The sequence below is a fragment of the Meriones unguiculatus genome, chromosome 8, assembly GCF_030254825.1.
Source record: "Meriones unguiculatus strain TT.TT164.6M chromosome 8, Bangor_MerUng_6.1, whole genome shotgun sequence".
NCBI lineage: Eukaryota > Metazoa > Chordata > Mammalia > Rodentia > Muridae > Meriones > Meriones unguiculatus.
In genome coordinates, this window is record NC_083356.1 from 72,054,716 (window position 1) to 72,081,820 (window position 27,105).

Genomic DNA, 27,105 nt, shown 5'->3' on the forward strand with positions numbered 1-27,105 from the left:
CCTACTTGGCGTTCCATACTCATTTCTGTGCATATTTACCCCATCCCCCTGATCTTAAACACAGTTCAGAGGTACTTTGTAAACTGCACACCCTGTCGGCTGCTGCGTGGAAGGCTCATCTTCTAACGGCTCAGTGCCAGCTACCGTCTTTTCTTACCTGGTTTTGCAGTCTCGTTTCTTCTGGACTCTCATCTCTGCCATGTTAACCTTCTACACTGCAGCTGTCGTGCTACTTTTGAACTGTTGCTTCTCTGCCTGGAAACACCGCTGACTTCCTACTGTATGGGGAAGAGGGATAGCCCATCCAAACCCACCTGATTTGTCCCTCCCCATGTTACCAGTTCCTCGGCATATTGTCTGTATCTGCTCACTTGCATGCAACCTCTGGGAAAGTAGCAACAGTTCCGTGTACCACACAGTGCCTGGCACTTCAGGATGCCCCTCCAAGTGCATCTAAAGTTAAAGAATGAGCCGTCCAACAGTGGGATCCCACAGCAGCCCTCCGAGGTGTGCACGTCCCAGAAGGGAGAGAACTTGTCTCTGTACCTTCCAAACACAAGCCTGGACTGGTCTGACTTACAGTGGAGGTTCTGCCTAGTCCAGTCTCATGCTATCTGCTGTGCTGTGTGGCTCTCATCTTTGTGATGTTCCTAAAACCAAGGAGGGCCAGATTTGGGTTTCTACAAGTACATATTTCCACAACACCCTAGCTGGAAGCCCACCCCAAGAAGAAAATTTATTTTTATTTTCAGTTGTATTAGCAGATACTAATTGTACAAGGGAATTATTTCATTTTGACATTTTCAAGCATATGCGGGGTGTACATAGATCATGTTCATCACCCCCTCCCACCTAGGAAAGGATGATTCCACCCAGTTTTGTCTTGTTCTTGTCGTATTTGCAAGTTGAGAACTGTGCCTGCTTATGAAGGAGCTGCTGGTAAGAGCCTCTGGATGGACAGTGCAAGATAAGTGCTGTGAGAATAAAATCCATTCCTGTTTAGTTCAACAGCGGCCATGGTACAGAGAATCCTACTTGGATTTTGGTTAGTGCCAGAGATGGAACTTGGGCCTGGCTACACCCCAGCTCTCCAGAGAGGGTCTTCAGATTGCCTGGGAGCTGCTTGGGTTTGTTTGTTTGTTTGTTTGTTTGTTTGTTTGTTTTGCTGGTTCCTTTAGTTTGTGCAGTGTAAGGAGAGAGCGCTGACCTCACACACTCTAGGCAAGTGCTCTCCCACTGACCGCAGCCCATGTCCATAGTGCTAGTTAAAAGCATCAGCTTCACCCCAGAACTGCTGGAGCCTTAAGCAGCCCACTGCCCTTTAGTGAAAATAAATTCGCAGAGAGACCTCATAGCAGATACTCCAGGAAGAGGTAGCTGAAGGACCATGGAAGCAGCCAGATATAGGAGGTGCTGGCCTCCTCTTCATCCCCATGAAGACCCTGTCTGCCGAACCCTGGGAGTATCCTCCAATGGCTCCTTCCAACAACAGGCCTGCACACGGTTAGACCCTTTATCACCAGCCCCTCAACAGAAGAATCACCGCCATTTTATAGATGAAAAACTTCAAGTGAAGAGGTTCCACGACAGATCAAAGGTTGTGTGCAGGATGGCCCAAACTTGCAGCAAGCTCGTTGAATGTCAGAGCCCCAGGCTCCTGTCACCCTCTGCCGTTATCCCCAAAAAACTACATGGATTCAAAGACGCACAGAAAGCTCCTAGAGCATGTAGGGGACTGGGGGAAATGTGTTGTAATGAGTTGTGCTTTTTGAAGCTTTTTAAAAGAATGATGGTTTTGACAAAATTTAATTTTGGTGGAAAATGCTTTCTGAAAATACTTGATGTTCCCAGCCCTATTCTCTCCCTGCGCACAGGCTTTATGAAATGATTGTTTTGTTGATAAATTTAGTGTTCAGTTGGGACTTACATGTGGATTGTACCTACCCTCAAAGGGAAAGAGGATTTTATAGTTTCCATTCATTCTCATTAAAATCAGAACATTTGCATCTTAGCTTTTACATCTAGTTCCAGGAATTTTAAGCAGTCTGATTGTATGGAAGTGGGTCGTATTAATTGCAAATGGGCTCGACATCTGCTCGCTAACAGGGAGGGCTTTTTTTTAGTCCCGTTTTGTTTTTATATACGATCTACCAGAGTGATTAGGCAAGAGCTACTGCTGGTGCTATTAGAAGGCTGGGTTCTCAGAGGCTGAGAATGCACCCGTAAAAATGAATTTAAGAGCGAGTCTCTGAAAGTTCTTGAACCGGGAGCGATTAGACATCTGAGAGTTGATAGCTTTTTATCCACAGTCTGTTAAGAAGCTGTCTTCTGTCCTTGGAGCCTCCATTAGTCAGCTACTCGGGTGCCAAGGTTATGGGGGCACACTGCCCAGGTAGCTGCAAGGCATGCAGTGGGCCTGAATGAGGGCTGGTGGGACCCAGGCAACTGGTGACTCACTCAGTAGGCAGGTCACTTCCTCCCTGATGCTCCTTGTAGCGCTGATGCCCACAGTAGGTCTCTCGGCACTCTGCCCCCTAAGGAAGCTAGTACCTAATTTGTTTGCCTAGCTGCCGTTCTATTCAGAGCCCTTCCGAACTGGCCTACACACGCTGGCTCTTTGTAAGGAGAAAGTTTGGTACACCACTTCTAACTACAAAGCAAAACTTCACCTGGGCCAGTCTGACTACAGACCCCTCTTTATGGAGAATGCTGCAGGCATTGTTGTCTTGCTTTAACACTAGTAACCAAAGCATCTAATGTCTCCTGGGTCAGAAAATTATTGAAGAAAGCACTTGCCCTGAACTCCTCCCACCCCCTGTTCTTCTGGACTGTTTTGTTTTGTTGTTCTTTGGGAGAAGCCAGGACTGAGCCTCCTTGTGCCTTCTGTATGCGACAAAGTCAGGGAGATGGGAAAGAGTAAGTGACCAGTCAAGATTAGGGAAAGGATGACACGTCTTCTAGAGTGGGTAACATTTTCTCTGTGGTGATTTCCTGACCCTGCCCACAGTGTCTGTGTCTAGGAGGGTACAGTTGGCATTTGCTGCATGAATAAATTGTTATATGCTCTGGGGTCTTTGCCGGATGATGCTGTCTAACGATGTAGCGTGGGATTCTAGTTAGCTGCCCAATGTGTATGGTCTTACTCTGCTGGAATCAAGGGTTAAACACCAGAACGTTCTTTTTTCTGCAAAAAGCAGGTATCCTTCTCAGGCATGGCTTTCTGCCGCCCTGCTGCAGAGCAGACAGTCCTAAGAGTTAGTGTTTCTTGACTCCACCCCCTACTCTCTGTGTTTTGGAAAGTTGATAGGTGTTAGGAGTGGGACTGGCTGCCACAGAACTGAGCAAAGCTAGATGGTGCCCAAAGGGCAAGCCTGCCTTGGAACGTGTGACTCGGACTTCACTAACCTCGTGAGTTCTGCTAGTGACAGGTGACTTCTTGCTGAAACCCTCCTTTTGTGCACTGTGGCTCTGTTCCCCAGTAGCCCCTCTTCCACAGACTGTGGCTTGTTGCCCAAAGGAAGGATCTCTGGCCCAGCGTTAATACGGGGAAATCATTTAGAGCACTTAATTTGGGCTGACTCTTTATCGGTGCACTATTGCAATTAAGTTAGATTAATGAAAGGTAAATTCCAGTCTATACATGAAAAAAAAAATCTCTTGTAAAGATCCTAATTAGAGTGTGTGTTTATTTAGCCTATCATGCTTTAATTGCATCCGTCTTGCTATTTACAAACAGGCATCATTAAAGAGTAATGAATGTGTGAAGAGCATTAATACTAGCGGCAGGGGGGGGGGCAATGGAGGTCTGTGGTGGGTTTGATTTTCAAATGAAGGGGAATGAGAGTGATGCTGGCCGGGGAGGAGAAGGCAGAGCAGGCGTTATGCAAGGCAGCAGCTTGTCCTTCGCTGCAGAGGGCTGGCTGCTTTTAATTTGTTGCAGCAGTATAATCTGTAGAGGGAAACAGACATCTCACACGGTCGTCTGAGACCTCAGCCAACCATGATATCCACCCCCCCACACACCACACGTGCCCTGCCCTGCCTCCACCACCAGACCTGCGCTGTGGGACATCTGCCCACCAAGCCACAGAGGTTCCCGGGGGCTGGAAAAGCCATGCAGGGTGTGTGGCTTTCCTCACGTTACACAGCTCCAGGCCCCTTAGCAGCCTTCCAGAAAATCCAAACGTGCGCTAAGTGAGAAACAAACTCATGCTGTTTCCTTGGCACCTTTAATATCACAGCTCAGTCTTACATAACTTCAGTTGTTCTTGGAGTTGGATGCAGCTTCATCTTCCTTAGGTGGATGCTTAGTCACTTGTGTTCTGCCCCCACCTGACGTAAGTGTAGAAAAGCTGAGGTTCCAAATGGAAAGAGAGAGCAGATGGGAGAGACAGAGCGCAGTGATGATCCCACATCACTTCTCTAGTTCTCAGTGCATTTTCTTCTGGGCCAGGGCTAGAACTCAGCGCTGGGCTGTGTGTTAGAGCCTGACTTTAAACCTCAACACCGAAAATAAGAAAATGCTTCCTGTTAATCAAGTTTCAGGACTGGGAATGTGCTCAGTGGCAGAGTGCTAGCATGTGTGAAGACCCAGGTCTGATGCCCAGCGCTGTCAAACAGACGAAACCCAAGAACCAGGTTTAACATCCAGGTGAAGAAGTGCCAACTCACAGGGGCTCTTAAAGTCCTAACAGCATAGTGCTTATAAGAAAAAACAAACCTAAAGTGCAGTGCCTCAGTTTCCCCCTGTGTCCAGTTTACTTCACACAGTTCTGGAACTGCATTCTATATAAATGCAAAGTGCTAGTGTTGACACTAGAGTGGAGCCTATATTTCTCCAGGGAGTCCTGGGTGAGTTGAAGTCCAGGGTTTAATTTATTTTAAATCAGGTTACAGGAACTCAAAGTTTTCAGTACATCTTATGTTTAATCTTCAAACAAACTTAGCATAATTTTAGGCTGCCCTAAACAGAAGTAAAATGTTTTTATTTAAACTACTACATGTATTTAAGGGCACAGATATGCATTATCAAACCCAAAGGGCCCAGATGTGGCTGTGGACCTGTCTCTTTTGTAGTTGTTAACTTACACAACTGTTTCCATTTTCAGCTTACACAACTGTGGGGCATGCTTTTCCATTCATATTAATTGGATTTTAAAGTGACCTTGTCCATGTATTGATTTGAATTAAAATTTTCTACATCAAGGTCAAGTTGGCATACATCCTACAAACAAAATATTAAAAAGCCAAGTGCTGCCTAACAGGGTATTGACAGAAAAAAAATGGAGATTTAACAGAACCAGGTGTATCCCAGAGGGCACCATAGTACCATTTTAAAGCCACTGGCAGGTCCACTTGGAGACTACCATCGCCTGGTCCCCACCATCACAGAGCCCAGAGTCGGGGTGAGCAAGCCTTCAGCTCCATGAAGGCCACCCAGAAAAGAGCGCCTCTTAGGGCCCTTTAAACTGCGTGAAGTTACGCCTAGCACTTGTCATGGGTCAAATCTCTGAACTGCCCCTCAACATGGCTTCTCTTTGACATTTCAAAAGTAACTCCAACTTTACAAGGAAGTGATTCTTTCCCTGTTTTTTCCTTCTTTCTCATTAAATTCACAGACCGTTCAATTGTGTGGGGCTCAAACTGGAGACTTGGGAGAAAGATGCCTCACTCCTCTGTTTTCCCCTCATACTCAGTCTAACAACAAAGTATGTCAGTTGTTGTTGTTTTATATGTGTATGTGAACCAGTGTACTTGTTCACATACATGTGGAAGCTAAATGCTGGTGTCAGGGTCACCCTTGATCACTTTCAGCCTTCTATCTTGAGACAGGGTCTCTGATTTTAATCCAGCTCACCAGTTCACCTAGGCTCACTCGACAGCTTGCTCCAAGGACCCCTCTCTTGTGCTGGGATTATAGGTTGGCATTTACATGGGTGCAGGAGATCCAGACTCCAGTCCTCATGTTTGCATGGCAAGCACTCCACCCACCAAGCTGTTGATCAAGCGCCAAATCACGTCAGTCCATGGCATTGCCCCATCCCTACACTGATGGTGCTTCAAGCCGCCACCTTCCCTGTGCATGGTCTCCTCATTTGGTTTCACGAGCCTCCAAGAAGCAGATGGAGTACATCAGGTATGTCACTCCTTTGCCCAGCCCTTCAAGGTGTCCCTTGTCACTTAGAAGTAAGCTCCTGCAGGGTATGGTGGCACATGCTTTTTTTTTTTTTTTTTTTTTTTAATGTGTATTGGTGTTTTGCCTGCATTTATGTCTGTGTGAGGCTGTCAGATCTTGACGTTAGAGACAGTTGTGAGCTGCCATGTGGGTGCTGGGTATTGAACCCAGGAACTTTGGAAGAGTAGTCAGTGCTCTTAACTGGGGGGCCATCTCTCCAGCTCCCATGGCTCATGCTTTTAATCCCAGCATTCAACAGGCAGAAGCAGGTAGATCTCTGTGAGTTCAAGGCCAACCTGGTCTACAAAACAAGTTCTATGACAGCAGGGCTCCACAGAGAAACCCTGTCTTGGGGGGGGGGGAGAACAAGGATAAACTCGTTCTGAGAGCCTTAGAGACTCTGCCTGACCCAAGCCTCCCCATTGCAGTCTTTGCGCCCACTCCTCCCTTGCTCTGCCCTGCACATTGCCTGGGCTACCCTGGTTTTAGGAAGCTTAATGAAACTTAAACTAGCCCCTTCCCTAGCCTCCTTGTCTTCTGGCCCCACAGCTTCCTCTCCCTCCAGGAATGCCCAAGCACAGGAGTAGACACCCCTTGTTCATTTCTGTCTTGGCACACTATGGGTGCCTGATAAACATCTGAGTGAACAAGAAACCTGCTAACATGTCACTGTCTCACTCAGGTCACTTTGCACACATCAGCCTTTCCTGAACAAGCCCTTTAAGCTGCCGCTGTTCTGTTCAGTTCCTTCATGAATGCAGTGGCTTTTTTTCTTTTACCTGTCTGTCTCCTGCCACCAGACCACTAGCTCCATGAACTGTCTGTTTCACTTACCTCTCCAGGTGCTAATGCCTGGCCTGCACTAACACAGGTTACCATGTAGACAGAGGAAGGAATGCCAAGGGCAAGATGTTAGCATTCCAAGGTAGCTCTGGGCCATGTCATCTGTCTGCCTTCCTCTCCTGCCTCCTTTTCTAATCCCTTTTCTCCTGTCTTTCAGTTCTCATAGCAGTGTCCTCTCTACCTCACCTGCATGTTTTTCTGTCCAGCTGCTGCAGAGAGGCAAATTAGCAGCCTAACCAGGGCGTGCAGGGGCAGAGCCTTCTCTGCCAGGCCACTGTGTGATCCCTTGATCCCAGTGCTGTGCCCATTCCAGCTGGTTCCGCTGCTGCAAGTATCTTGGAAACAGGCATCAATTCTTGACAGTCATGTTCTGTGCTAGGTTCAGATACACAGCTTGTGCTGTAAAGGATTGCTTTCAAGGCTGTCCAAAGTGCCCATTGTTTCAGTGTGTTAGGAGTCATTACGCTGCTTCTCCATCAGCTAGCCTGTGTCCATACACACTCCTTCTGGAGGGCTCTGCATGTATACATCTAAAAATTAAAGTAGACTGGACTTGATTTTGAGAATTCCTAATATCACAAAGGAAGCCTGAAGGAGAGTGAGCCCAAGGCTGGGAAGAATAGTCCATCCTCTTCTTTCTTTGGGTTGTTTGTTTGTTTGTTTGTTTGTTTGTTTGTTTGTTTTTGCTGAGGGAGAGACAAATAGTATTGTGAGGGTTTTGTATCTGTAATACAAAATGGAAAATGATTTTTTTAACTCTGCCATGAACCTTTCTGTGAAATTTGCCTGGTAGCTAGGTCTCCTGTTGTAAAAAAATAAAATAAAATAAAATTCCCGTGCAATTAGAGCAGCTTTGGATTTTCTAGAGAGGCAAGAGTTAAGTAAATTTTAGAATACCCAAATTGCTAACATTGATGGCTTTTTAGCAAATGACTCCAATTTACCCATCAATGGACTAAGCCACCTAATGAGAAATAAACCTTATTAGGCGGGGTACTTGGTAATTATTAAATATAATGGCAACAGTATTATAGCAATTACCACCATGCAGTGAGCTAAGGACATGATGCTGGAAGATGGTAGCCCCAACTGTGTGTCCTCACAGAGGCCACACCTTGGAAAAGAGGCCAAGGTTCACTAGGTGGCTTCTCCCTGGTCATAGCCACACTTGTTCTCTCCTTGTTCTAAGGAGAGTAACTTAGCCAAACATGTAGCCGGTGGGGCAGAGCCAGGGTCTGGGGACGCTGCTGTCTACTGTGTTAGGCAGACTTGTTTCACCTGCCTCAGCCACCCCTGTAGGTGTTTGACTTTCTGTCTCAAACCTAGTTTCCAGGTGGGCGTCTCTTCCCCATTTCAGTTTTTCTTCCTTAGTTTGCCCTTTATAGATGACATGGTGCTCTACCATGATGGGCATGGTAGAGCCCTTGAATCCAAATGCCAGAACAATGACCACCAAGTCACCTGACCTCCATCCTCCCAGCAACCTTCTCTGGTGCTATGCTGAGTAGCTCTAAACCCTACTCTGTAGGACTCTGGCTTCCCTTTCCAGTGGCTTTGCGCATCCTGAGTCCTCTTGCACATACCCTGAAATACGGAAAGACTTGGTTTTCTGTGCTGGTTCTCAGTGTGCCCTGGTGCTTTCCTAGATTCGGCCCCATGTTCCCATGGAAATGGGCTTGCTGCCCTGTCCCCACCGATCCTTCCTCACACTCTCTCCCTCCCCCATCTTGCAAGGTACCACAGACAGTCTGTGTTCGTGACCCCATCCTTGCCAAGGCTCCGAGCCAGTCTGGCTCAGATGCTTCGACCAGCCCCACTGTTTCCTAGAAAGAAGCAACTGTCAGCACCGCATCTCTGCATCCTCAGGCCCCTAGCTGTTGCAGCTTCCGAGGCTGCTGTTCAGAGGACAATTCCGCCCAGCATGACTCTAGCAGGGCTGCACATACCCAGCAGCTGTGTAGAATCCAGAAGGCTGGCTTTTTAAAATGCACTAAAATTAGACAAAGCAGGTACATTATTAGCGTCTTAGCACAGGGTTGGGAGTATGCACAAAACCATTGGTGAGGGAAGCCGGAGTCCTAGGGAGTAGGGTTTAGAGCTACTTAGCACAGCGCCAGAGAAGGTTGCTGGGCGGATGGAGGGTCAGGTGACTCCTGGCTCTGCGGTCACTGTTGCTGGCATTTGGATTCACAGGCTAGGCAAGATACGGGGAAACAGCAAGAGGTAGCTCCTGGCCTTGCACAGAAAAACAGCGACCTTGGACTCCAGTCCCCAGCTTCCTTCTGTTAAAAATGGAAATAAGACAGCTGCCTGGGCTGCCTCCCAGGTTCTTAGAGGAGCACACTGCAGCCATGCAAGCATGCCCTATTCTTAGGGAAAGAAGTGAGGTGTGTTATTTAAAGAGAAGGCCCCAAGAAGCTATACAAAGCCTGGGTGGCCCTGGGTGCTTTTGTCCAGTACACATCTAAGAACCTTCCTTGGAGGCGTGTCATTGGAACGCTCCTGGGGATTACCTGCCTCCACCCCAAGCCTCTCTGGTTGTAGCAGATGGCTCTGTGATACAGCACTGTCCTCCATCAGTGCTCTGTGTGGGGAGCACCGGGGTGTCCTTCAGTTCTTTCCGGTGCATGCCATTTTTATCATCACCCTAGGGCACAGTCTATCCCTTTAACAATGAGAGGGCTGGGGTTCGGAAAGATGACTCGGTAGTTAAGAGCACTTGACCCAAACTTGGCCCAGCATACACATCAGGCAGCTCACAACCTCCTGTAACTCTAGCTCCAGGGGATAAAATGCCCTCTTCCCACCTTCACAGGCACCCGGACGTAGGTGGCATACAAACACACAGACCAATATAAATAAAAATAAATCTTAAACAGTGGTGATAGAGGTGGAGACTAGAGCCTCTGTAGGTGCTTGGCTGCCTGAACCAGGGTCTGGAGCCGATGGTTAGGACCGGTCACCTCGGTCTAGTCCTTCAGAGTTAGTGCAGAGAAAGCTCCTTAGGGCTATAGTGGAGAAAATGGCCCCCAACCCCCTACAAGTGTGTGTGCCTGCCTTTCTGCCTCTACATCCCAGAGCATTTCTTAGACTGCAGCAGGGCCCTTAAAGCTTATTTAACCTTATTTGTATGGGAAAATAGCATTCAGGGGTAGCTTTATAGAAATGGCTGGCTTTTTTTCAAATAAGACACCCTCTCCCAATGCAGGGCTCAGAAATACAGCCAGCTGTTGGAATAGCAAATCCTATGCTGTCCCCTTTCCCGCCAGCACACGTGTACACTGTGCTAGGTCGGGGCCATCTGGCCTGGGTTTCTCAGCGTACCTCCCCCAAATTCTGCACAGAGCTATTGCTCATCTCCAACTGCTTTGGCTGTGCAGACTACAAGAATGCGTGATTAGCAGTCTTCACTACCAAGAGGTGGTCTCCAGTAGGATAACCCCTCAGTCACTGGGTCTGACAGAGCTGAACCAAGTATGTCTTCCCTTCTTGACTTTCCTTACACTTTCTCTCCTGTCTGTGACATTCCCAACCACAGTGAGCTGTGGTTTCCTGTCAGGAAAATGTGGCTTGACAGATAGCTGCTAATGACCACTGTCCACCCAGAGTATGGCTGACCCAATGAAAGGCTGGCAGTGCCAGCACTTCCAGACACTGCCCTGGGATGAGGAGGCCAGCAAGGAGGCTACCTGGTACCTTTCCAGCGCCCTCAGGTTCCTGCTCAGAAAGCATAGTGCTTCCTTGACTGTCATTACAGTGTGTCGCTCACACTCACCATACCAACTGCCACAACTAGTGAGGGAGCTCTCAGGAGCTGTGTTGTTCAGTATAGAAACGTGTTACCTTGGCAACAGCAAGCACGCTTCATTACCAGATGGCATTAGCTTTTATCTGTGGCACCCCATAGCCATTGCCAAGAATCAGCCCATAGCCCCTGTCAGTGAGCATCTTGCTTCTGACTGTGGCAGCCTCGGCTGGATGTAGAAAGATGCCCATGTCCCAGCTGCAGTGGTATTATTAACGGTCCTTCCAAAGCCCAGGGGCTCTGTAACCTGGTGCATCCAGATAGGCTAGAAACTTACATACTCCACATACTAGAGCATCTGGCTCATGGAGTGATGCTAGGACTAGGAAGCACATTGTAGAATGTGCACCCAGCTCCATAGTGGTTGTTGGTGTTACCCACTCCACCACATCACACTCGGGAGGATGCTTTGTGGTGCATTGCACCCTAAGATGAGCACTGCAACTTGCATCCCTTTTTATTTCCCCCTCAGCTCCACGTTTCACCCTACTTCTGAGCAGACAGGCATGAGAGACTGGCTTGTCCTCTGTCATACTTCCTGTAGGGTGTGGGATGGAAACCCTCAACCTGTTCTATACAGCAAATGGCCATCATTGTGGGCAGTGAGATCTGCCAGATGGGCCTTGTGGCAGCTTCCAATCTTCCTTGACCTGCAGGCTGGCTTTCTCTCTAGCCCTTGATTCATCATATTTTATTTGTCCTAGAAGGCAGCACCACAGCCCACAGCTTCCTCACAGCCCTGAGTGTGACAATGGGAGGGAGGATGGGCCCCAAGTGGTGGCTCAGTGACCTGGACAGTACTTCTGGTCCCATCGTTGCTGCTAACTGGCCTCAAATCATTGTACCTTAACAAACTCCAAACGGGTGCAGGCCAAGGAGCAGTAACTGCTAGTTAGCCCTTTGTCTACCGCCTTACAATGCTGTCCGTCTAGGCAGTGCCTGCTGGGCTCCTCCCAGTCCTGCAGCAGGGGCAGCCCTGGTTCTCTCAACAGAAGTACTTCATTCAGAGGTGTAAAAAGGCCAAACTTTCCCACAGCAGAGTCAAGATCTGACTCAGTGTGGATAGAGCATCACCCAGAGCAAGTGGAAATGCAAATGGCCCTAACTCTGTGCCTCTCCAGCCTAAATGAACTCCAGAATCCTCTTTGACAGACTCCATAGAACCTCGTGGAAATGGAAAGATAGTAAAAACTAACACAATCTGCCCAGCAGCAGCCATCCTCATTCAGGAGTACAACTTCCAAGGGCTCTTACCAAAGCCAGACTGCAGACTCATCTCCTGGCTATCTGTGCAAAGTTCAGGCTAAGACACATCAGTGCTCCCTGAGGAGCATCTCTGAGTGCAGACAGTAACTTCTTTTGCTTCCACCAGCAAAGCAGGAAAAATAGGCACCCCAGCATAGGCTGATGGCATACGCCAGCCATCACTCACGGCCCACACTTGGATCGTGGCATGAACAAGTTCTCATTTCTTTTCAAAGTGACATTTAGGAGACTGTTGGAAATCTGATAACTAATACACCAGATGTTTGCTAGTGTTGGACAGTTGCTGTTGTCTAGGCGTGAACCTGTCACAGTAAGGCTGTTTTGTTTGCAGAGCCCTTGTCTTTTAAAGATGCATACTAAAATATTTACAGAGAACTGATAGCATTTTCTTCACTTGGTTCACAGTAGAACAGGGAGGGAAAGGAGGTAGAGGTGACACTAGGTGGCCAGTGCTTGGGTCCATAGGCCTTTTGGGGTTTAATTTTGTTTATTTTTTACAGAGTCTGAGCTGGGATTTAAACGATGCACCCTCACCCCTCCTGTACCAAGTTGAAGAACGGGTGTTGGAGAGATGGCTCAGCAATTAAGAATGCCTTTTGTAGAGGAAGGACCTGGGATTTGCTTCCCAGCACCCAGGTTGCACTGCACACAGGTGCTGCTGACTCCAGCTCCAGGACATCTTACTCCTGACCTATAGGTCTTTCTCAGCCCTACAAGTGGATTTATTAATATTTAAAAACTTAGGCCTATGCTTGGCCAGACTCTCAGCTAGCTCATTTTAACTTATCCCAACTATTCTGGCCCATAACCCCTCACATGGCTAGTTCTTCACCTCTCTGTCAGCCCATGTCCAGCTGGCAGATCTCCACTTCATGATCTTCTCCCTGAGCCCTCACTCTGCCCGGAAGATCCTTCTTCCCCTTCTGCCCAGCCATTGGCTTTCAGCTGTTTGCTAAAGCCAATCAGATAGAATTCTAGATTGCCTTAGGCAAGAGAGGGAGGAACAAATATTTACAAAATATGAGGCCAGTGATGGGCCATAGCTCTCTGCCGTACAGAATTAACAATTGAATATACAGACACACCTTCACCTGCACCCAACACTGACCCCTGAGAGTACCAGCACAGATGTGCCCAGACTCACACACAGACACAGACCCACTCACATACATAGACAGACACATACACATATTTTTTTAAATAGAAATTAATCTTAAAAAAAGAAAAAATCTTGGCAGTCAGGCATGGAAGTTCACACCTGTTATCCAAGCACTCAGGAAGCAAAAGCAGAAGGATTGCTCAGTTTGAGGCCAGCCTGTGATATAGAGTAAAGCCTTGTCACAGAACTCTCCCACTCCTAAAGTACCCTGAATTATTATTGCTGGATTAGAGGAGCAAGAGGGGTCAGGTTGTTTGTTTGTTGTTGTTTTCAATTTAATAGTTCCCTTTCCTGACAAGAATGGAGTGAAGAAGAGTGAAACAGGCATGTGAGTAGCTTTCAGGTTGGCACAGCACCCCTGGACAGAAGCATGGCAGACTGTGACATTTGCCCCAGTGATTAGAAACCTGTGACTCTGCCCTAAGATAGGAAATGCCCCAGAGGTTGATAAGAGGGCTCAGCAAGTGAAGGCGCTTGCCTCCAAACCCGACGACTCGATTCAGCCCCGGAACCCACGCGCTGGAAGGGGACTCCCACAGGTTGTCCTCTGATGTCTACACGCACACTGTGGCACACATGCATCCACACACATGGACACACACAGTAAATAAATAAAATGTAATTTAAAATAATAATGTTGGCCCTACATGCAGTGGCAGTATGGTACCAGAAATACCTGCTGCAGCCATGTTTGTGTTAGGGAAACTTGGAAATACTTTAAGGGTGTGGTGGCAAAAGAGGGGTTGGAAAAGGCCCGGGACAGCACCTGGCACTGTTTCTGAAGACTGTGCAGCAATATGGAGGAAGGCCTGTGGTGTAATTATGTCAGAATTTGGTTTGCAGACATATACAGGAATATGGGAACCATGTATTGTGTAATAAAATATGGATCACCTGAAAGGTCAGCATTCATCAGTTGCTGGACAGAGCTGGGGCTGGGCATGGCTAGGCTCACTGGTGGGCTACGGTTGTTGGCTGTGTGATTGTTTGAGGGCTGTGCCTGCAAACAGGAGCTGTAGGAGAAAAGAACAGGAGACTTGGCCATATGCTCTGGACACCCAATGCGGGGCTTGGGCTGGGGGCAGGCAAAGTCCACTTCTTCCATGTGCAGGAGGCCAGAGGCTTACATCAGGCTCAGGCTGGACTTCAGCATGCTCTGAGAAGGAAAAGGGAGACCCAGGACCTAGGCTCAGAGCCTCACCTAGTCCCACGGCTAGCAGCAGGAGGGGGACAGCACTGAAGAACAATAAAACTTAATACACTCTTTAAAAAAAAAAAATTAAAGGAATTATCCAAAAACTATGAATGGTGGTCATCTTTGGACAAAAAGACTGAGCCATTATCTTCCCACTGATGCCCTTCTCCCAAAACTCAAATTCCTGAGACAATTTGTCAGTTAAATAAAAGCAGCTGGATTCAGGTGTTTTTAGAAGGCAGCTCAGCTACTGAAGCTTCTGAGCTGGCCCTCTGTCGTGGCGGACGGCTTCTGATCTGTCAGGTCTGCCTCCTTCCCTTCCAGGAGGCCCCTGCTGATCCTGCCATTGTGGTCCATCGGCATCCTTCAGTAGTGATTCAGTGTCACCTGGTGTAACAGTATTTAAAAGTACACTGTAAGATGTATTGTCGGTATTCCTTAAGTGTAAACAAACACATCTCTCTCTCATACCGTGCTTATGTTCTACACTGGTAAGGCACACAAAACAGAAGGGAACATGATCCTAGCACCCATAAAAGGAGCCAGGTATCAGCATGCCCACCAGCACCTAGGACTTGGAAATGGGAAGGTAGTCATCAGAGAGAGGCAGAAAGCTTCAGGGAACAAGAGGGCAAGAAAGGGTTTCTTGAAAGTAGTCTCTCTTGACACTGGCAGCAAGTTGGCATGAGAGAATAGGTTTGCTTTATGGGCTGAGGTTTTCTTAGACCAGCAGGGTTTTCTTTGAGCAAATCTGAGATTTCTAGTCCCATCAGAATATCCCAGGCCACAGGCCTCCAGTGGGCTCTGGGCCAGGCCTGCCTTTAAAGTCTCATCTGGAAACAAAGAAGGCATGCATCTCCGGCCTTGCCTTCCAAGGAAAGGCAGTATTACTTCAGTTCCTATGAAGAGCCCGTTGCCCCTACGTAGCAGTGTCTTTCTTCCCTGGCATTGTGGGAACCTTTATAGAAGTTCTCTTTGTGTGGGGGTGATGCAGGGGAGGTTATTGAGATAAGGCCTCACTAAGTAGCCCTGGCTATCCTAGAACTCACCAGGTAGACCAGGCTGGCCTCAAACTCACGTACTCTGCCTCCCAAGAGCTGGGATTAAAGGTGTGCAACCAGCTTTTTAAGTGTTTTCTTAATCCATGGTGTGCTTAGGTGTGAGAGAGGAAAGCGTGTGAGGCCCACATAGCCACTCTCCTTCCCCTTCAGGTTCTCTTTGACATTGTTTCTCCACTTTCCACCAGCTAGCAATAGGCAGCTTCCACCAAGAGGTGCCGGGTGCCCTTTTCTGCTCTCTGCACTGTATTCCATGAGCTGTACGTGTATACTCCTGGCCAGGACACAGACGAACACCAGTGTGCTCGTCAAACCGAAATTAGAGGACCCCACCCTCTAATTTGGTGGAGCAGGGGCTCTGGCCAGCAGATGGTGGGAACTCAGAAGGCAAAGCTATTGTGTGTGACGGTCTGGGCTATCATTAGAGATACTGAAGAGTTTGCCATGGCTGGGTCTGCTGAGTACATTAAGGTGAAGCACTGAGCTTTCCTCCCAAGTCCTCTGCTACCTCGCTCAGAATTAGGACAGATAAATGATGGTTTCTGCCTCCACCATTCTGCCCAGCTCTGTGTGATTTGCATGTTGAGTATGAGCCTTCACACGTGTGTACTCATGTTTTTTGACAGGTGACCTTGGGAAAGGTGTTGAAAGTGATTGTCGTCATGAGGAGCCTGTTCATCGATCGCACAATTGTGAAGGGATATAATGAAAACGTCCACACAGAGGACGGGAAGGTGAGTGTCCTAGAGTCTTGGGGAGGAACTCTTCCTTTACTCTGTCCCATAACGGAATTCCAGGGGAGTGATACCAAAACCCAGCAAATCAGCACTGAAGGGTTCCACAGACTAGTCAGCATGAAGATGAACCCTTGACAAAAACTATTTCATTCTCTTCACTTGCTCTTTCAAGCCTCTGCTGCTCACTGCAAGCCCGATGCCCTCACTTGAATTTCTAATTGAGCACCTTAGACCCCAGTTGCCTCATTAGACATGTCTTCTGAGGAAATAGATTTTTTTCAAGTCAACCAGCACATCAATAGCCCAGGGTTCTGCATTTTGCTTTTCTTAGAGCCGTGAGGAAGACTCAAGTTAGTTTGACACAACCCAATGACACTCTTTCCTTGACGCTCACAACTGACCCTTGGGGAGTCGCAGCCTCTTAGCTGCACACTGAATACCTTAGCGGGAAGAAGGCAGCTTATTCCTACAGGTGATTGTCCTACAGAGAGCTTTCTCTCCGCAGCCAGACACAGTGAGGAGGCAGGTGCTTCCCTGGGTGAGCAGTTTCCTGAAAAGTTTACTCGAGTGTCCCTGTACTGTCTAGAGTGCTCGAACACCCTCCATCCGGCTCTGTGGAAAGCATGGGAGGACGCTAATGAGAGCTGACAGCCTGCCTTTGTGTCTGCTCCCAAGCGTGATGAGCACCTGCCCCACAGACCCGCCCAGGTTTCCCCTGCCACTCTCCAGCAGGAGACACCCCTCCTCCCTCTCTTGGGACCTTTCCCTTTCCTCATTTTAAATGTTAACATTTCAATGTGTTTGGTAATAGCAATTGCCACTCAATGGCCACATTATAATGAGAATGGACAGTTCTTGAAAAGCAGGTGGTAGACTCGGCTTTGCCTGTGACAGGTGTACTGGTTGCTGTGCTAAGGTTAACATTTGAGCAAAGTACCCAGCTCCCCAGACCACAGCTACCAGAGAAGTGGTTGTTCTTCTACGTTCTCTGCCTGGTTTGTCTCCTGGTTAATAGCATATCATTTGTTGAGAGATTTCCTTTCTCTTTCTGGAAAAAATCAGGCTGTCCTTGGAGAAAGAGTGCAGAGTGAGGCTGGCAGGCCAGTGGGCAAGGCCTTCACTGGATTCTAAATTCTGCCTGGGGTCAAGTGGGGTCCCTGATTGCTGGTCTGCTGCAGAAGCCAGGCACGCTTCGTGTGCACTCCGCAGGGAGACTGGCCCTGATGAGCATGTGAAAGTTCATCAGGTTGAAGGTGCTGCAGACAAACCTGGTATGAAACAGCTGTTACTCACCCATGGATTAGAGCTTGAGAACAAAGAAGGGCTCTAACTAGCACCCTGCTTGCAAAGTTACCGAGTCAGGATGCAAATGAGCCGCACTCCAAATTCAGACCAGGAATGGAGATTTTGCCAGCTATGTGTGCTGCTGGCATGTGGTGTCCTGCTGACCAAACCCAGATTGTCCACAGTAACACACAAGAACACCCACACTCTACCACCAGGAAACACTCAGAAATTAGTGGCTAGTACTTTTTGCTGCACTTAAAGTAGGAAATTCTCTAGTGTGTCCCTCCAGAACCCCACCCTGGTGGTCTGCCACAGCAGCAGCCACCACATTTCTTCCTTCCCATCTCTTCCTTGACCCCTGTTCCCCAAGGGTTCTCTCCTCCCTTTGCCCTCTTCCCTTAGCTATGCTGCCTCCTCAGGGTTCACTCCCTGCAAAGAAGGGCCTCAACTCTTCACCTCCCTAACTGGGTTCCTCCTGCCTCCTGTCTTGGTTAGCCACACCACCACCCAGCTGCCTAAACCTTCCTTCTGGCCATCCCCGAAGGCTAGGCTGTCAGCAGGTGCTGGCTGCCACCTCTCTCAGATCCTCTACCTTGTCCCCACCCTCACCCCCAGGCCCTCTGTCTGTTCTCTGCTTCTTTATTCTCACCTTTGCTGATCTCATTCCTGCTCTTCCCAATTCACATCCAAGCCCTAGTCGTCCTTCCCTTGCACAGTCTGTCCTGCCCTTACAAACAGCCGTGCATACAGAGGGTTCTCTGCTTCCTGACATTCCAGTATTATTTGGAACAGCCTCCCCAGAGGAAGAAGTAGGTATTAATAGGTGTTAGATATAGGGCAGCCCATGCACCCAGGTTTAAGAAAATTTGGGTTTCAGATAGTCCCAAGGATAAGGCCCTGGGCCTCTCACGGTTAGGCAAGTGCTCAGCCACCCCTGAGCCATTCCCTCCCTCTACCCCTGGCCTTGTACCCCATAGAGGTGCATATTTTTCTCACCAGGTCACCAGTTTTTTTGTCATCCCAACTTTGTCCTCAGAGCATATTGTATCGGCAGCTGTGTAGCATGCTTTTGAGATCTGGCTTACGGAACACAATCCAGACACCTTGGCAGTATCTGACTCTACCTGCCCCATTCTCTGCATGTGCCCTGTCCACTCCCCAGCCTTGGTGCCTACCATGGCCCCTAGGACAGCCAAGCTGCTATACACATTTGCCTTTTCTGCTTTTCCCTGCGTGCTTGCTCTCCTACCCCACCTGGCAGGCTTTCATCCTTTAAAATGTCCCGCATATTTCCTCTGAGGTGCCTCTCTCTCCCTCTCTCACTTTCCTCCTCCCTCTTCCTTTCCCCTCCCTCCTCTCTCTTCCTTTCCCTCTCCCATCCTCCCTCCCTCCTGCCAACCCCCACCTACTATCATAGCCTAGTGGGTGTAATGCTCTTGCACTTGCAGGGCTCAGCCTGTCCTAGCTGTACTTTCCCTTAGAAGCTGCTGTCAGACTCATGTGATGGAACGGAAGCCATCCTAGGGTAGGGAATTGTTTAGGTGAACTAGTCCTGTGACTGTGTCCTACGGTAAAGTAGACCGTAGTTCCTGGAACAGCCTGGAAGCACCGCTGTGTGGGGGAGAGAGGCTGATGGGATAATCTACTCAAGAGGTGCAGCGCTTAGCTGAAATGGAAAAATGAAGAATCGAGAAGCAGTGGGCATTAGAACCATAAATAATCAGACGGAAGGGACATACACACCCTCCTCATGAAACATTGCTGTTTCTCCACAGTACGGCACAAAGTGGACATGTTGAGGGAATCGGGGTTTAAGGATGGCTGATCTCAGAGCATGATGGGGCACTGTTAGATACGTGTACTTAGTGTAACAAAAGTCACGTTTTATTATCTGAGGGTCATCACACAAGGTTCACATTCTAAGCTCCTAACTACGGTCCTAAGCCTGTCTCCCCAAGGCTGCTCACCTGAGCGATGGATCTTACCTGAAGGTCAGGTCCAGGCCCTAACAGAAGTTTCTGACTCAAGGGTCAGGATCCTGAGGGCAGATCATGGTGATGTCTCTCCAGATGTGCAGAGCAGAGCACAGTGAGCGTCATGGGGTTCTAGAACTGTGTCTGGTCATCTTGAGTGAGTGATGTCACTGGGTTCTGGTTATCAGATGCAGTGTGGGTGCAGTGGGGATCCTGACTAAGCTATTTTTACATGTCTAAAAGGCATTTTACTACACTCCTTACAGGCAAGAACCTCTTGATCTTTTTCGTGTCTATGTACATGGGCTCATGTATATGGGCTCAAAACAAGATCAAGTATGACTGCCAGGGCCCTGCCTCAGTTGGTAGAGAAGCTCTCAGCTGGCCTGCTCTCCTGAGATGGCAGCTCCTCCCATTTGACTAGTCCCAGGTTTTTCAAGCACTTTACAAAGACTTCAGGTGTTCAGTTCTGAGTGCTGAGCCCGCTGTGGGCACGCTAGTGTCACACTCCCCAACACAATGTAAGATTTGGAAAACACCAGTGGGGCTAGAGACCTAGTCTGCTGGCAAATCTGCTGTGAGGAGGTCGCAGCCCTTCATCTGCTCAGCTGGCGCCTGGGCTCGGAGCTCATTTTGGTGTGGTCCTCTGGAGCTCAGCCTGGGGTGCCCTGGATGGGTTCAGCCATGGGTTCCCATGGCCTTGACCTCTGTCATTGTCTCCCATTTGCTGGTCCAGCACATTGTCTTTAATGTCATGGTAGTGTCCAGTCACACCCACCCACCCCAGGTTCTAGGCAGTTTTTTCCATCCACATCCTTCCCCACACACTGTCACCTTGCACTTTGCTATCACAGCCACTAGCCTGATGCCCTGTCTCTACCGGTGATGCATATTTTTATATCGAGCTCCAGTATCCTTGTTCCTCTAAGAATAAAACTGCTGTTCAAACTTACCAACCACTCTTGGCTGTAATCAGGGAGTGAGGGCTGTGACTCAGCATGTTAGCAGGCAGGGTGTGGGGACACCTGGCCATTGTCCTGATTTTATATCAGTCAGACTGGAGAATGGACAGAAAAAATAGAAGTGTCTCCATTGAATTTATCTTATTAGGGGATTTAGGTTATGTTAATGCTATAGCTTCATTAATTACCCCATATCAATAAAAAAGGCAGCTTTTAGCCTCCGAGCGTAAGAGAGGAGAAGAAATGGCGGTATCAAAGGGAACCTTCAAAGACAGCCAGAACTGTCTCCAGGGTAATTTCTGATCCTGCATTCTTCCCACTTCAAAGTTGGATGTGTGTGTGGGTCGAGGGGGTTGGGGGAAGCTTGAATCTGATTTCTCTAATAAGTGTTGGCATCAGCCCCGTTTGATATTAGATGCAGGGAACATTTTGATTTGTTATAGCCTTTGAAATTGTTCAGACGACCTTCAGAAAAATGGCCTCTTGTTACTTCTGGAGAGAAGGGTGAGAGCTAGGAAAGGGGAATGAATCCATCTGGGTTCCTATGCAGAGGGTGCCCGGAAGTTGTGCTTTCAGCAATTTTTTAGTAACAAATGCATGTCCTGATTGAAAGTGAAAAGTTGAAGAATAATAGAGCTGTAGCATCGCTCTCCTGAGGAGACTTGTTTCTGCCCCTCCTCTGGGAGGAAGGGCAGATGTAAGAAGATGACCACACAGAAGTTTTCCATATCTCGGAAAACTTGGACAGCTGCCGAGAGGTCCTTCACTGGCACCTAGTTGTATCCTTCCTCAGACTGACATGTCTGTCACCCATTGGTCTTGCAAGACACAGATCCCTTTAAAGATTTCCTTTAAAGGTTGAGGCCCCTGCTGCAGCTTAGGAGCTTCATTTGGAAGTGTCCATTTTAGATCATTTAAAATTCTCTGTGTGTGCCGCCTTTTGAAATGAAATAAAGAATTGATAACTTTCTGATAAGCTGCCAGCGCTTTTGCACACTGCAAAATGAATGTTAGCAGCGATGATTGGCACAGCAGCAGGCCTGGCATGGATGTGGAGGCTGAACTCTGCTGGAGCACCCCTAGAGCTGGGCCAGTGACATAGTAGAGGGGATGCTGAGTAACATCGCCTCTGAAGTCCAGCTGAGAGGCCCTGGGCCTCTGGGTACAGGCAGGCCCCCTACTTCCCCACTACTTGCCCATGATGTTCTCTGGGGTGCAGTTTCCTCATCTGTGATTGGAAGAGATTCTTGTGTGACAGTGCTTGGGGAGGAGGGTGCTGACTGCAAAAGAAGAGATCAGCAAGGACAGAGTGACCTTGCCTTGTCGTCAGATGATGCTTTTAGAGGCTTCTTGGTGTTTACCCTGAGAACAGACATGAGCACGCACTCATCTACAGGGTTGCAGTTCACCCCCCTGAAAATAGACCCTGCTCCCACCTGAACACACTCCAGCCCCAGGACCCTTAGCTGCCTTTATCCACCAGGCTCCATGGGAGCTGGCTTGGCCCTTTTAAATCCTTCAAGCTTTGTCCAGTTTTCTGAGGGGAGTTTCACTCTCTTCCTGACACTAGAGTTCAGAGTAATGTCTTGTTCACCAAGCTGAAAGTTTGCAGCTTCCAGAATGTTCCCTTTTTAATATTGCCACTAGCAAAAAAATTGTTAACAGTGCTTGCCTTTGCATCGAAGAAGTACAAGCTAATAAATATTCACTGGGCTCAGCCCTCGGCTTCCCGAAATAAAAGTCTGAGCTCTTCCTGGCCCTAAGGAGAGACAGGGCATTGACTCCAGAACTCATTTAAACAGCTTTCGCTGGCATAAACCTAGCAGAAGATCAAGTGTGAGCCACCTGCCTCACGTTCCCAGCAGAAGGGGAGCCCATTGTTTCCAGGCCCCCTTCCCAGCCGCGCATGCCAGGTAAGTGGAATGTATTGTCCGAGGTAGAATCATCCTCTAGCTGAAAGTTTTGTCTATTCTGAATGACATAAATGAAACTTCCAGAAAGGAGGCGCAGTGAACAGGCAAGGTGTGTTTTGAGAATCCGTGATTAGGCCACGGAGTCCTACCCTTACTTAAGCCTCTGATCTTTTCTCTCGAGGTTCTTGTTTTGTTTTGGCTTTGGTTTTAGATTTTGCAGTTACTGAAGGTCTCCTAAGATAATTGTTTAAGTCTGCAACTTTGAGTTTGTACAACTTCCCTCTCCGAGTTTTTGTGGTTAGTATCCTTGTCACGGTGTGTTGTGTGCGGTGTGAACAGGCAGGAGGCATCAACACTGAGAACTGCCAGCTAGAAATGAGAGGAGAAAGAAGTTGCTTCCAAGTTCCAACACCAATGCTGCTCTTCCTGAAACATCAATTTAAAGTCCCTGGCACTGTGGTTTGGGTAGAACTAAGAGATGCAAAGTCATTCTCATTCACCCTGTATCCTCTGAGCAGTCTTTAAATGCTGCATTTGTTAAACGCTGGGATGAACTGCTGCCCTGAAGTCACCTGAACCTGACTTCTCCCACACAGTACTGGCACCCATTGGAATGGACAATGTGGGGAATTACTAGTGAGCATTCTTTTACATTTATTTATTTTGTATATCTACATGTGTGTGTGCATTCAGGGGCGAGAGGACAGCTCGCAGAAGTCAGTTCTCTCCTTCCACCATGTGGGGTCCTGGGGATTGAACTCAGGTCATCAGGCTTAGCAGCAGGTGCTTTGTTCCACGAAACCAACTGTCGTTGTCAGAGTTACTCTTACCACTCTGCCCCTACATACTGTTAACCTCTAATGCCTGAAGATGTTTCAAGTTCTTCTTCCCATCCAGTGCTTTAAAGGAGACAGATGCTGAAATTTGATGTTGCCTCTCCAGGGTGCAATTTGGCATCGAGGACATGCTGTCAGGAGGTCATGGGGAACCAGGAGGGATATAGCATGGGTGGTAGGGCACATTTTCCCAATGACATAAATGAGTGTGTGATCATAGATCCATGTTATCTACCAGCTCTGGAGCTGGAAGGTCCCCTCTGCCTTCCCCACCCTCACAGTCACTCGGCCTTTTAGCGTATGAGACGAAACAGGAAACCAATCATAAAGCGAAAGGAATGCATGCCCAAGTGTAACCCAACTGCTAATTTCCAAGGACTTTTCAGGGAGCCATGGTTTGGTGTTTCCTCAGAACAGCAAGGACTCTGGAGTACCTGGATCAAGTGCAGACTCACTTCCTGTGGCTCAGAGGCATGTCCCCAGGCAGCCACTTCTGTGCCCTAAGGCTGCAGGTCACTGTGACAGCACACAGGCCTGAGCTGCCCCACGTCAGACTTCCACCTTGACCACCAGTCAGCCCCAGAGGCAAGTCCAGGTGACCCTGGACTGGGTGTTTCAGTTTGCTCAGCTTCTGATCTCATGATATTAAAGTCACCTGTATAGCACCTGTGGGGGCTTCCACAGCTGTCATTACCCACAAGTGACAGCCCAACCCCTATGGTCTCTGTCTTGGGGTAATTCTGGGTTTACCATTCATTTGTTCTCAAGTCTTGAAACAGTGAGAAAGTATGGGTTGCAGTGCAAGCTGAGGAAACCAAAAATGGTTTCAGTTAGTATGAGCCTCTGAGGAACTGTACTTGAGGCCCCAATGTGGCGGGCCTCTGGACTGGTTCCCCTGAGCTCTACCCATATCTTATCTCGGACCTTGAAGCTTCCTTTTATGTGAGATCCAGTCTCCTTAGGGCAGCCTCCTAACCCAGTCAGCTCCAGAAGCCACTAGCACCAAAAACAAAACAGGAAGCTGTGTCACAAGCCAGCTCCAACCATCCAAACTCAACCACTCCAGAGAGAATGGCAATGAGTTTGTAAGTTACAAACAAAGCACCCTGATGGTAACATGGGCTCTCTCCGACTCTTTTGCTTGCTCTTGGGACCCTTTTCCTTCTACTGGGTTGCCTCACCCAGCCTTGGGTTTGTACCTAGTCTTATTGTAACTTGTTATGCTGTGTTCGGGTGATATCCCTAGAAGGCCCACTCTTTTCTGAAGGCAGACAGGGAAGGAGTAGATCTGGGGGAGAGGAGGTGTTGGAGTGGGGAACTAGGAGGAGTGGAAAGAGGGAAAACTGCAGTAGGGACATAATTATGAGAGAATAACTTAAAAAAAAAAAAAACTTTCCAGGAGCTGCCAGTGCTGGCCAGGTTTGAGTAGCCAGATGATGCTGTTCTGCCCTCTGTGAGAGGCCTCTTCAGTTATCCTCTTTAGGGGGTGGCTCTGACCTCCCTCTTATCTGGAAAGCCCAGGTCATTCTTTAGACTCAATGAAGGCATGTATGGAGGGTCTGCTGTAATGCCTAGCATGGAGGAGCATCCTCCTACATGCTGCTACTTCTCCTTTACCCAGAAATGGCCTACTGGTGCCCATGATGTGCCAGGCCCAACACCTCTGCCCACTGAGCCACTTTCTGCATGGGCCAAGTCAGGAGCAAACAAAGAAACCCTGCATTTCAGGTAGCCTTTAGTGTTAAAAAAAACTTTAACTTTTCAAAAGGTGGCTTTTTGAAGAAAGTGGATGTCGGGAGTAGTATTTTGATAGGTAACTGGGGAAAACCCTCCTGATTATCATGAAATTGAACCTGAAGGAAGCCCAAGAGGAGCCCTGTGCACGCTTGTGTGAACAGTATAAGGTGACTGGGCACTTGAAGGGATATAAGAGCCTCAGAAAGAACCCAGTTCTAAAGTGAGCAGGAGCCTCAGCCCGTGGGGCCTGTAGGCTGATGACCTGGCATCCCTTCACCTCATTCCTTAAGTCACCTGGAAGCTGGTAAAGAAGAAACAGGCAGGCCATAGCAGGCCTTTGCACCGGGTCCTGCTCTGTTACTGTTTCATTTCTTTGGGTTGACTGAAACTGATGCCTGTTCTTCTCTCTCCCTCAACAGCTTGACATATGGTCCAAATCCAACTATCAAGTATTCCAGAAGGTAAGTTGTCCTGTCTTTACTCAGGAGGCACAGGCCAACCACAAATGCTTTGGGTATAAACTTTCTCAAGTTGGAGGTTTTAAAAGTGAGAAAATGAAAGGTTGGGGCTGTTGCTCAGTCTAGAGAGAGGGTGTGCCTAGGATGCACAAAGCATCCAAGCAGCACATGATTGGACATCCTCTACTGCACAGGCTGCTCCCTGGGCTTCATGAGTGGGGCAAAATAAATAAAACTGACATACAATGCTTCCCACTACATGGCTCCATTCATAGAACCTAGGGAAGCAGTTAACTGGGGGATGTCAGTCAGGTTGCCTGTGGGTGGAGCAGGGGGGTAGCCTCAAAGGCATAGCGGAGAACATGTTGGGGTGGATATCCTTTGTTTCTGAGGTGATAATGGTGGTTATACTGTCAGCACAGAGGACTGTCACCCACTGGGTGCCTTGCTATGTGTAGCGTAGATTATATCAAGGCAGAAACTTTCAGATGGTTCCAAGTTCTGCCCTGTGGTCTGCCCAAATGCATGGAGATGGGCTGAGAGAAGCAGGTGGCACACAACCCAGCCTGCTCCACCCCCGCCTCCTGCCCTCATGACTGCTCCTTGCAAAAACATAAAGGACCGTTAAGAAAAATGAGAAGTGGGGCTGGAGAGATGGATGGCTGAGAGGTTAAGGGTGCTTGTTGCTCTTCCAGAGGATTGATTCCCAGCACCCATATAGCAGCTTATAGCTGTCTATAACTCCAGTTCCAGGATGATCAACACCCTTTTCTGGCCTCTGAGGGCAGATGGCACTGCACACACGCGGCAGACATATATGCAAGCAAAACATCCAAACACATAAAAATTAAATTAAGTTTTTAAAAATGTAAATGAGAAACGATGTGAGAATTCAGCTCCCCAGCTTCGGGAAGATGAAGCTCCTAGCACAGCATGGCCCTAGGGTGTCTGCAAGGTTCACGTCACACCCCAGAGCACTTGGGCCAGCTCTGCCAATAGGCCATAGTCTTGTCCCCTGTGGTCTGGACTGGCCTCAGTTCTGCTCTGGCCTGACAGTTGCCATTTCATTTGTTCCCTTGACAAGGTCAGCAGTCCTTTCCTGTTGCCAGGTACTGTGCTAGGTCCAGGAATACTAGGGAAATACCACAAGTAGACAGGCTGTCTGGAGCTGTGTCAGAGGACCAGAGGAGGCATGGCTCAGGAGGCGTTCAGGGGGAATCTCAAGCAAAGAGCCCTGGTCAGGCAAGTGTCTCTGGGCTGGGGATAGTTTGGATACTGTTAGGTTTAGTAAGAAATACGTCAGGGACCACTCAGAGCTGGGAGTGACCCAAGTTCTTGCTAATGAGTAAGTTGTGCCCAACATGTGCCAAGAGGCATGGGCCTTTTGTTGTTGTTGTTTTGTTTGTTTGTTTGTTTGTTTGTTTGTTTTTCCAGACAAGTTTTCTCTGTGTTTGTCTGTCCTGGACTCACTTTGTAGACCATGCTATCCTTGAACTCAGAGCGATCCTTCTGCCTCTGCCTCCCTGAGTGCTGAGATTAAAGGCATCTGCCAGTTGGCACTATTTCCTGGAGTTGTAAAACTTGGGAGGTCAGGCCTAACTGGAGGAAGCAGGCCTGTTTCAGAGATCAGGCCTGCTGAAGGGGCAGGCGTTGAGGTCTATGTTTGCATTCTGTTCTGGGGAGATGTGAGGGGGTTTGGAG

At 48.4% G+C, this 27,105-nt stretch overlaps 1 protein-coding gene across 2 annotated transcripts in view; it reads left to right on the forward strand.

Moving 5' to 3' along the window:
• Med27 (mediator complex subunit 27) overlaps positions 1-27,105 on the forward strand; it is a 171,387-nt gene that overhangs the window by 129,513 nt on the left and 14,769 nt on the right. For both annotated transcript variants that reach the window (XM_021643077.2, XM_060389787.1), the window contains exons 5-6: positions 16,128-16,235; positions 25,366-25,407. In XM_021643077.2, the coding sequence (XP_021498752.1) occupies positions 16,128-16,235; positions 25,366-25,407 (150 nt within the window). The remainder of the gene's footprint in view (positions 1-16,127; positions 16,236-25,365; positions 25,408-27,105) is intronic.